The 10,253-nt window shown below is 39.8% G+C and overlaps 1 protein-coding gene across 1 annotated transcript; it reads right to left on the bottom strand.

Annotated features, from left to right (window-relative positions):
• Nucleotides 1-4,415: 4,415 nt before the first annotated feature.
• On the bottom strand, nt 4,416-9,870 carry LOC131637603 (uncharacterized). The gene is made up of 5 exons (XM_058908201.1): nt 9,598-9,870; nt 7,126-9,144; nt 6,621-6,801; nt 5,176-6,524; nt 4,416-5,051 (listed from the first exon to the last, which is right to left on the bottom strand). Exons 1-5 carry the CDS (start codon nt 9,868-9,870, stop codon nt 4,416-4,418), a joined length of 4,458 nt encoding a protein of 1,485 aa, XP_058764184.1.
• Between the last annotated feature and the right edge of the window lie 383 nt (nt 9,871-10,253).

Raw genomic sequence — 10,253 nt, 5'->3', positions numbered from 1 at the left:
CTGCCTGTAATAATTTCGACTTATCAGTGCAATAATATACTTCACAGCAATTGATTACCGGTTCTCTAGAGCATCTAAGCCTAAATCCTTAGTCAGAAGATCTTTGAACACATACCCTAACTTCTATGTCCATAGTCAATTACGGTAATGATCAAGCATTCAAATATCGAGAATTTTTCGGTCAAGATAAAATATTTCTAGTCCTAGATAATATTTATTATCCAATGTTCTTATTCAGGTCGATAAACAATAGCTGCCCAGCTTAATATTTATAAAAACTCATAATCCGTTTTTCCGACGGTTTACGCATTAAGAACGATAACAAGAACAAATCAATTTAACAATGAATAACAAAATTAATGCATTGACAAATACGAATTCATTACATTCAGAATCAGGGTCACCCCCCTTAGCAAAAGGGGGTTTAGCTACTCATAATCAAAAACAAAGCAATGAAAAGAATTGTTGTCATTACAAAATCTGTGGAGGAATCAATCTTCAATTGTGTAAACTCTTGAATGATGTGAAACCCTTGCCAAATTCCGAGTTCTCCAGCGCTCTGAACGTGTCTTTGCAGTAAAAAATCGTCCAACCTGGTGAAATTCGCAGTACCGGTTTATATAGGTCTGAGATGGGCAACATTTTGGGCCTCATACGCGTATGATACTCCCTATACGCGTATGGGCAGAGTCAATTTTTCACAAGATTTCAACAAAACGCGTATGAGACGCGTATAGGCTAGGGGGCATACGCGTATGACATTCCCATACGTGTATGATCAGACTTGATTTTTGCCTTGGATTTTAAGGAACGCGTATGGGACTTGTGGCTGATTGAGCTATACGCGTATCAGAAGGTCCATACGCGTATGGGCTGCCTTGACTTGGATTTTCTTCCTTTCTTGCTTGTCCCAGCTTTTGTGCTCCTAATCTTGGACATCCATGCTCATAAACCTGAAACCACTAATTATACTAAAAAGAGCGTAAAAAGAAACCAGAAAGAGATTGCCTTAAGCAAAATACTTTTTACTGAAAAGAACAAAGATAACTTAAAACCGCGTGTTAAATCAAACAGTTTACCTGAATTCTTACTTTTTAAATGGTGAAATACTAACAAAAATGGTGACTGATCACAACCCCAAACTTAAATTGTTGCTTGTCCTCAAGCAACTTCAAATCAAGACCAATCATATCACCCCAAACTTATTTGAAACAAAACTCTTACCACAATACCTGTGAAATCTTTCGCATCTCATTTCGCGATCACCCTTTAATTCTTCCAACTTTAGGCCACCATCGCTTAGAGACACTTCCATTTTGAAACATCATTCGACCTGTCAGCTTCTTTCACACTCTCACCAGTTCTCTCAGGGGTTCATGTGTTTACACTCAACTTCATGGTATGTAATACTCACTCAATAATTCGAATGAATCCTAATCTTTGTTAACATGCATAAGTCACACACTTTTTCTAGGTCTTTAAGGATGTAATGGGGCTCGGGTTAAGGTGGAATAAAAACAAAACGATGAAGGTTACAAGTTTCAAGTATGTGTCTATACGTCTCATTACTAAACACGGTTACTGCTGGGTCTCTTGGAAATGTCTTCGGGTAGTTCCATGCACTTATTTATGAGTACCTTTTCATTGTTAGCTTTCTCTTTTTTTTTTCAACTCTTTTTCTTTTGTTTTTTTTTTATACAGGTACTCATATTGTGAGTTCATATTTTGAATATCATTGCATAGCTACCCCAAACTTACACGTTGCTATTCCATGAGCAACCCCAAACTTACATAAAAGCCGATAAACCAACAATTGTAACTTACATACTTGAAACAGGGGAAGGTGACATTTAACCAGGGTGTGAGAGAAAGAAAAGATTTTTTTTATAAGCTCGAAAATGGGGAACAAGGGATAATCAAGATCAGGTGACTACAAAAGGCTCTAGGGTGAAAAACTTGCCTCAGTGTGTTATTATGCAGTATACAACAGAAAAGGACGCATGCAAACTCTGAATAGTAGAATCATACCTGAATATCCCTCATGGAAATGAATGAATAATCGGCTATTTCTGATCTCACCATGGTATGTTGATTTTGACAGGTCTCCTGATGGCTCTCCATATTGTGCATCTTCACTAAAGTTGTCACAAAGCTGTTAGGATTTCAGGATGACGTTGACTAAAGTGCGTCCGATCTTGAGTCACAGGTATCTATGAATGAGGTAACATGATTGGATGATTTACACATATGTGGAGTCTAGAATCGATGTCACCCATTTAGTTAGAATCACCATCTCTATAAACAAGAAATTCATACTGAATGATAAAACAACGGATTCATTAATAAGTTATGCCCAATGGGCGATTACAGAGAAATAAAACTAAAATAAAACAAAAACAACGAAAACAAAGTACATCATAACACAAGATGACTAGAAGCAATTGAAACAGAAAAAAAAACTAACAAACGAACTAGAAGATAACAAAGAACTCTATGCGTCGGTTCTTCCATCCCTGTCCTGCATATCCGCATCAAAACTGATGTGCTCATCGATATCAAAAGGTGTCCCCCGAACAAATACATCTATTGGGGATACAGTCGGCTGTGGGCTAGGGGTTTGCTGATGTGGCTGTTCTTGCGGGATAAAGGGTCCCCCCATCTGAAATGGCGCAGGGAATCCCGGAATGCGAACGATCCCAAAAGAAGGATCATCTGAAGTGCCAAAGTAACGATCACGGAAGCGCTGAGCATCATTCCTCAAATCAGTCTGATGACACATGTAGCGTGCTGGAATCCCCATCTGCAGGCACTGGTCTTGCCACATACACCAACCTGACATCATAAACCGATACAACCGAGAGTTTTCATCCATCATATCTGCATCAAAAGATGATGGAACATATGTAGAAGCATCTGGAGCAGTAGTACTCTCTGGTGCGGAGGTGGTGTTCTCAGGTCTCGTTGTGCCACTCGGTCCTGAACCATCATCTCTAGGTTCTTCAGTTTGAGTGTTGTGAGGTGCAACGAGGGACAACCAACTCGACCCTAATGATTTAGCTGGTCTAACCACTGGCCCATCAAGATCCGGAACGCCTGCTTTCCTGCACAACAAATAAATGACAGAAGCATGACCGAGCGCTTTCTTGGAAGAAGATTGCGCTATGTCGTCAATATCAGAAGAGATGATCCGCCCAATGTTCACAGGACGGTGGGTCAGAAAAAAATATAACAACATTGCTCTTTCAGCAATTAAATCAGAGCTGCTTTGATTGGTGCTTAGAGTGTGATGGACAAAGAAAGCCCAAGCTTTTGGAATAGGAGCCAAATCCACAACCATCATCTTTGAAGGCAAGGCTCTTGTAGTAGGGTGCCAGTCCTTTCCTTCTTGAAGCAACAAATTTTTCATCTCGTCAAATGGCCAGAATCTTCTCATGGACATTTTCATCTCTTGATAGTGACAATGTTCCTCGAGAGGTTTTGATTTCAGAATCCGATTAATCTTATCAGCACTAAAGTTTATTCTTTTACCCCGAACTCGAGATTCCAACACTGGATCAACCTCTGAGCCTGTTTTGAAGGCGTTGGCATAAAATTCTTGGATCAAAACTCTGCTAACAGGTTTAATCCGCTCATTCAAATATGTTAACTTTTGTTCCTGAAGAACAGTTTGGACTTCAGGTAGTTCCTCTGGTGTTAACGTCCAGGATCTTTCTTCAATAATGTTTCTGGTGGCTAAACTTTCAAACTTTGCATAGTGTGCAGCAGATCTGAATCTGTTTCGATCATATGGGGCCATGGTTGAGAAGAAAGAACAATGTAACCTGAAAACTTAGACACAGACACACAAAAATCCACAATTCTGCAGATAAAAAGAGAGCAATATGAGAACTGTGCGTATGCAAAAATAGAAAAATGATCAGAAATGACAAGAAAAAGCATAAATAGTGGGTCCAGAAAATGATACGCGTATCATACGCGAATATGGACGAGCCATACGCGTATCATACGCCTCATACGCGTATGGGCAGAGAAATTTTTGTGTGTTGAAAACTTGGATCTCGTATGAACCATACTCATACGCGTATGGTGCTCTTCATACGCAACTTCCAACGGTCACAAATTCAAAAATGCGTATCCAGATCTCGTACCACATTTCATACGCGTATGGCTGCGTACCATGCCTACCATACGCGTATGATACGCATTTGCCCAGTGCCCAAAACCTCAGAATCCAATATCCCATACGTGTATACTAGGTCTCATACGCGTATGGGCAGCCAAATTTTTTTCAACTTTTTCAAAATTTTTTTTTTACTGAATTAAAGATATTTGCAGTAAAACAAAATTCGTACCTTCCTTGGGTTGCCTCCCAAGCAGCGCTTCGTTTAACGTCGCATGGCTCGACGGTCTCCACATCAAGATGTGAGACGAAGATGTTGAATCAAACCTACCTCTTGGACTTGATGGTAAGGTTTTAACCTCTGTCCGTTGACTTTGAAAATATCCCCGTTACTTGGGTTTTTAACCTCCACTGCTCCATGAGGGAATACTTTCGTGACCACGAACGATCCGGACCACCTTGACTTTAATTTCCCAGGGAATAGCTTCAACCTGGAGTTAAACAATAAAACAAACTGCCCTTCCCAAAATTCTTTCTTCTCGATCCTCTGATCATGCCATTTTTTTATGTTTTCTTTATATATTTTGGCATTCTCATACGCAAAGTTCCTAAATTCTTCTAACTCATGGAGTTGGAGAATTCGGGAACCATCAGCTTTTTTGGAATCAAGGTTTAAGAATTTGGTGGCCCAAAATGCCTTGTGCTCGAGTTCGAGCGGCAAATGACAAGCTTTACCATAAACAAGCTGATACGGAGACATACCTATAGGTGTTTTGAATGCTGTCCTGTAAGCCCAGAGCGCGTCATCTAATTTCACAGCCCAGTCTTTCCTAGAAGCATTAACGGTCTTTTCCAATATCTGCTTGATCTGCCTGTTGGACACTTCTACCTGTCCACTCGTCTGAGGGTGATACGGTGTTGCAATCTTGTGCTTCACATTGTATTTTTTTTAGCAAACTCTCCATAAGCTTATTCAGAAAGTGAGTGCCTTCATCACTAATCAAAGCTCTTGGTACCCCAAACCGGGAGAAGATATTGTGTCAGAGAAAACTCACAACTACTTTAGCATCATTTGTGGCTAATGCTACAGCTTCTACCCACTTGGACACATAATCGACCACCACCAAAATATAGTTCTTTCCGAATGATGGTGGAAATGGTCCCATAAAATCAATACCCCACACATCAAACAGCTCTACCTCTAACATTGAATTCTGTGGCATCTGGTTTCTCCTCGTGATATTACCTGTTCTTTGGCATCTGTCACATTCTCGGACCAAGTAATAGGCATCCTTGAATAGCGTAGGCCAATAGAACCCGGATTGGAGGACTTTTGCTGCTGTTCTATCTCCACTAAAGTGTCCTCCATACTCAGAATCGTGACAAGCCTTCAGTATATCTCTCTGCTCTCCTTCGGGAATACATCTTCTGATTAGGCCATCCACTCCCCTTTTGTATAGGAATGGGTCATCCCACAAATAAAACCTACAATCATAGAGAAACTTTTTCTTTTGGTTAGCACTAAAATCATCAGGTATAACTCCACCTACCAAGTAATTTGCATAGTCAGCAAACCATGGGGTTCCAGTCACAGCTAGGGTTCTCTCATCAGCAAATGTGTCTTGGATTGGATGCTCCTCTTCAGTTTCCTTAATCGGGTTCATGCGAGATAAGTGATCTGCAACTGTATTCTCACACCCCTTTTTATCTTTGATTTCAAGATCAAATTCCTGAAGGAGAAGTATCCATCTCAAAAGTCTGGGTTTGGATTCCTGCTTAGCAAACAAATACTTTAAAGCAGCATGATCAGTATAAACAATAACTTTTGACCCAAGCAAATAAGACCTAAATTTGTCAAAAGCATAAACCACGGCCAACAACTCCTTCTCGGTAGTTGCATAGTTCATTTGGGCCGGATTAAGGACATGACTAGCATAATATATCACATGTAATAGTTTGTCCTTTCTTTGTCCCAAAACAGCCCCCACAGCAATGTCACTAGCATCACACATTATTTCAAAAGGTAATGACCAATCGGGGGCTATTACAACAGGTGCAGTACTCAACTTACTCTTTAAAGTCTCAAAAGCTGCCAAACAATTACTATCAAAATTAAAGGGCTTGTCTTTAACAAGCAAATCAGTTAATGGTTTAGCCACTTTTGAGAAGTCTCTGATAAACCTGCGATAGAAGCCTGCATGTCCTATAAAGCTCCTTATCCCCTTTTCATTCACGGGGGGTGGAAGATTAGCTATCACCTCCACTTTGGCTTTGTCCACTTCAATTCCTTTATGGGAAATCTTGTGGCCAAGCACGATACCTTCCTGCACCATAAAATGGCATTTCTCCCAATTGAGAATAAGGTTAGTTTCCTGACACCTTTTCAAAACAAGAGACAAGTTAGCTAAACAAATATCAAAAGAAGAACCAAAAACAGAAAAATCATCCATAAACACCTCCATATGCTTTTCAAGCATGTCGGCGAATATAGATGTCATACATCTCTGAAAAGTAGCTGGGGCATTGCATAACCCAAATGGCATCCGTCTGTAAGCAAAAATACCATAAGGGCATGTGAATGCAGTCTTCTCCTGATCTTCTGGGGCTACAGCAATCTGATTGTACCCCGAATATCCATCCAGAAAACAGTAATACTCGTATCCTGCAAGTCTCTCTAACATCTGATCAATAAAAGGAAGAGGAAAATGATCCTTCCTTGTCGCAGTATTGAGTCTTCTGTAATCAATGCATACTCGCCACCCTGTTACTGTGCGAGTTGGAATCAGCTCATTTTTTTCATTCAAGATCACTGTGGTTCCTCCTTTCTTCGGTACCACATGTACTGGACTTACCCAAGAACTATCTGAAATAGGATAAATCAATCCTGCATCCAACAACTTTACAACTTATTTCCTCACTACTTCTTTCATTGCTGGATTTAACCTCCTTTGAGGTTGCACAACCGGTTTCTGGTTATCCTCCATCAGTATTTTATGCATGCATACCGTGGGGCTAATTCCTTTTATATCCTCGATAGTCCAACCAATAGCACTCCTATGCTTCTTAAGTACCTGTATCAACTTTTCTTCATCTTTTTCATTTAACTTAGAATTGATGATAGCAGGACATTTTTCTCCAGATTCTAGAAAAACATATTTAAGATTAACAGGTAGTTGTTTTAACTCAGAACTTGTACCTGTTTTGTTTTCCTTTTCACCTTCTGTTTCTGGTGAACCTCTTAAATCCTCCCACCGGTGTGGTTTGGATTTCAACCAAGGTGGTTGTGCATCAAGTAAAGCAAGAATTTCTTTTTCCTTCTCATTATCACTCTCCTCCATCTCCTCAGTTGACAAGCACAGAACTCTTTCTAACGGTGATTCTGGAAAACTACTCTGAATGTTATCGGCTACTATCTGATTAATCACTTCCACTGAGTGATTTGTACCTACATCCTCTTTGTGCTTCATAGTGCTTCTCACATTAATTTTCAGCTCCTCATCATAAACCTTAAGAGTCATAGTACCATTCTCAATGTCTATCATACATCTACCTGTCTCTAAAAATGGTCTACCCAGGATCAGGGGTATCTCCTCATCTTCTGGCATTTCCAGAATTACAAAATCAACAGGAAAAACAAATTTATCAACTTTAACCAGAACATCTTCAACAATCCCAAATGGTTTCTTCACTGAGTGATCGGCAAATTGAAGTGTCATTCTGGGGTCTTGAACTCTTCCAATCCCGAGTTTCCTATAGATGGACAAAGGCATAAGGCTTACACTAGCCCCCAAATCAATCAGAGCCCTTTTAAAGGACCTATCTCCAATGGTGCAAGGAATAGTAACCGAGCCTCTATCTGGTTTTTTAACTGGAATCTTCATACCCTGCAAAATAGCACTACAAGTTTCAGTTAGTATAACAGAGTCAGTGTCAGTGGTGCGTTTCTTGGATATGATGTCTTTCATGAATTTGGCATAAATAGGCATCTGCTCGAGTGCCTCAGAAAATGGGATGTTAATTTCCAACTTCCTGAACATTTCTACAAACTTCTGAAAGTTTTTCTCGTCCTGCTTCTGCTTCTTGTTCCTTTGTGGAAATGGGAGCTTTATTATGGGCTTTTGCTCAGTAGACTTTTCCTTCACAACTGGCTTCAATATGACTTCTTCTATTGGTGGTGTTTTATTTTCTAAGATTTCAAGATCCACTTCAAGTAATGTATCTTCTTCCTCAACTTTCTTTTCAAGGGCTTCAGTTGTTTTTCCACTTCTTGTAGTTACTGCACTCACATTATTATGCTCTCTTGGATTTGTCACAGTTGCACTTGGTAAAGCACCTGGTGCTTGAGAACTTGTGATCTGCTGTGCTATCTGTCCAAGTTGAAGTTCAAGATTTTTGATAGAAGCATTAGTGTTCCTTTGGTTATTTCTTGTCTCTTCCTGGAACTTAACATTCTGCACTGCCATTTTTTCAATGGCTATCTCCCAATCTGCTTTTTTCGGCCCTTGTTGTTGATAGGATTGCTGAGGTGGCTGATATTGTTGCTGGTAAGGTGGTTGTTGTTGAGGCATGTACTGTTGTTGTTGAGGAACTTGCTTTTGGACATTACCCTGTTGATCCTTCCACGGAAAATTTGGATGATTTTTCCACCCTGGATTATAAGTGTTGGAGTAGGGGTTATTTTGCCTCAAGAACTTTATAGCCTCAGTAGCAACACAATGAATGGCGAAGTGTGGTCCAGCACAGATTTCACAAACCATCGCTTGAGCAGGTTGAACTTGAGCTACCGTCTGAGTACCTAAATTCATACCTTTCAGTCTTCTTTCCACTTCAGCTTTAATTTGATCTTCCATGTTCACAACCTGATTTGCCAGTTTTAAATCAATTTTTCCTTCAGGTTGACTCACAGTACGATCATAGAGCTCCAAATGCTCATTAGCAGCAATAGCCTCAATAATCTTCTTAATACCAGTGGCTGTTGAGAAATTAGTTGAGCCACCGGTAGCTGTATCAATAAGTTGCTTTGTCTTCAATTTCAACCCATTCACAAAGTTTTGCATTTGTTCAGTTGCGTCCAGATTATGAGTGGGACATGCAACTAAACACCTCTTAAACCTTTTGTATGCATCTCCCAGTGACTCTCCATCCTTCTGTTTAAAATTCAAAATATCATACCTCTTGCGGATATACACAGAAGCCGGAAAATACTCATTCAGAAATGCTGTTTCCATTTGTTGCCAAGTAGTAATACTTCTTGCAGGTAGGGAATAAAACCATTCTTCGGCGACCAAAGATAAGGTAAAGGGAAACATGACCAACCGTTTTGCTTCTTCTGAGTGTCCCTCAATTTTTAATGATGTGGTCATTGTCAGGAATTTTTGTAAGTGCTTGTTGGCATCTTCATTGACTTTTCCTGAAAAAGGTTTACTTTCCAGCTGACGAATGGTTGACGGGTGCAACTGGAAGTGAGCAACATTTACCGGTTGATTGACTATTGTCAATCTCACTGCTGGATTATTTTCTCTGCCATAATCACCCAAAAGTCTTTCCGGAGGAGGTAAGTCAGCCATGATATGAACTTCTGGTTGTGAACCTGTGTCTGACTCAGAATCTGAATGTTTAGAGTGAACAGTGGTTTCTTCCTCTCTTTCTACTTCTGCCAGTCTTTCTCGTTTAGCTTGTCGGAGTCTAGCACGCAAATATCTTTCGGGTTCTGCGTTAAAAGGAAAATCAGTTGAGGCCTTACCTCGCATAAACAGATTAGACAGAAGTTAGTATGATAAAAGTACAAAAGTAACTATAATAATAAAATTTTAGTCGCGGAGCAACAAAATTTTAATTGAAATAATTCTGTTAACTCTATTATCTTTGGCAGTCCCCGGCAACGGCGCCAAAAAATTGATAGGAAAATAGCAAGTGTACTATTTTTGCCTATTGTAGTGATAAAAGGAGTTTTCTCCGAATGTCGATCTCAAGGACTGCTTGAGGATATAGAGTTGGGATATGATTTCAATTAAACAAAAGATCACTGGTAAATGGTTTGGTTTATAAGAAAATGATTAAAATATGCAATTCAGAAAGAGCGAATAAATCAGTTAAACGAATAACAAATATGAGTAATATGCTAGGGGTAGGT

The sequence above is a fragment of the Vicia villosa genome, unplaced genomic scaffold, assembly GCF_029867415.1.
Source record: "Vicia villosa cultivar HV-30 ecotype Madison, WI unplaced genomic scaffold, Vvil1.0 ctg.002054F_1_1, whole genome shotgun sequence".
Classification (NCBI taxonomy): domain Eukaryota; kingdom Viridiplantae; phylum Streptophyta; class Magnoliopsida; order Fabales; family Fabaceae; genus Vicia; species Vicia villosa.
The sequence above is the reverse complement of the archived record's forward strand: the minus strand, read 5'-3'. Positions and strand labels throughout refer to the sequence as shown.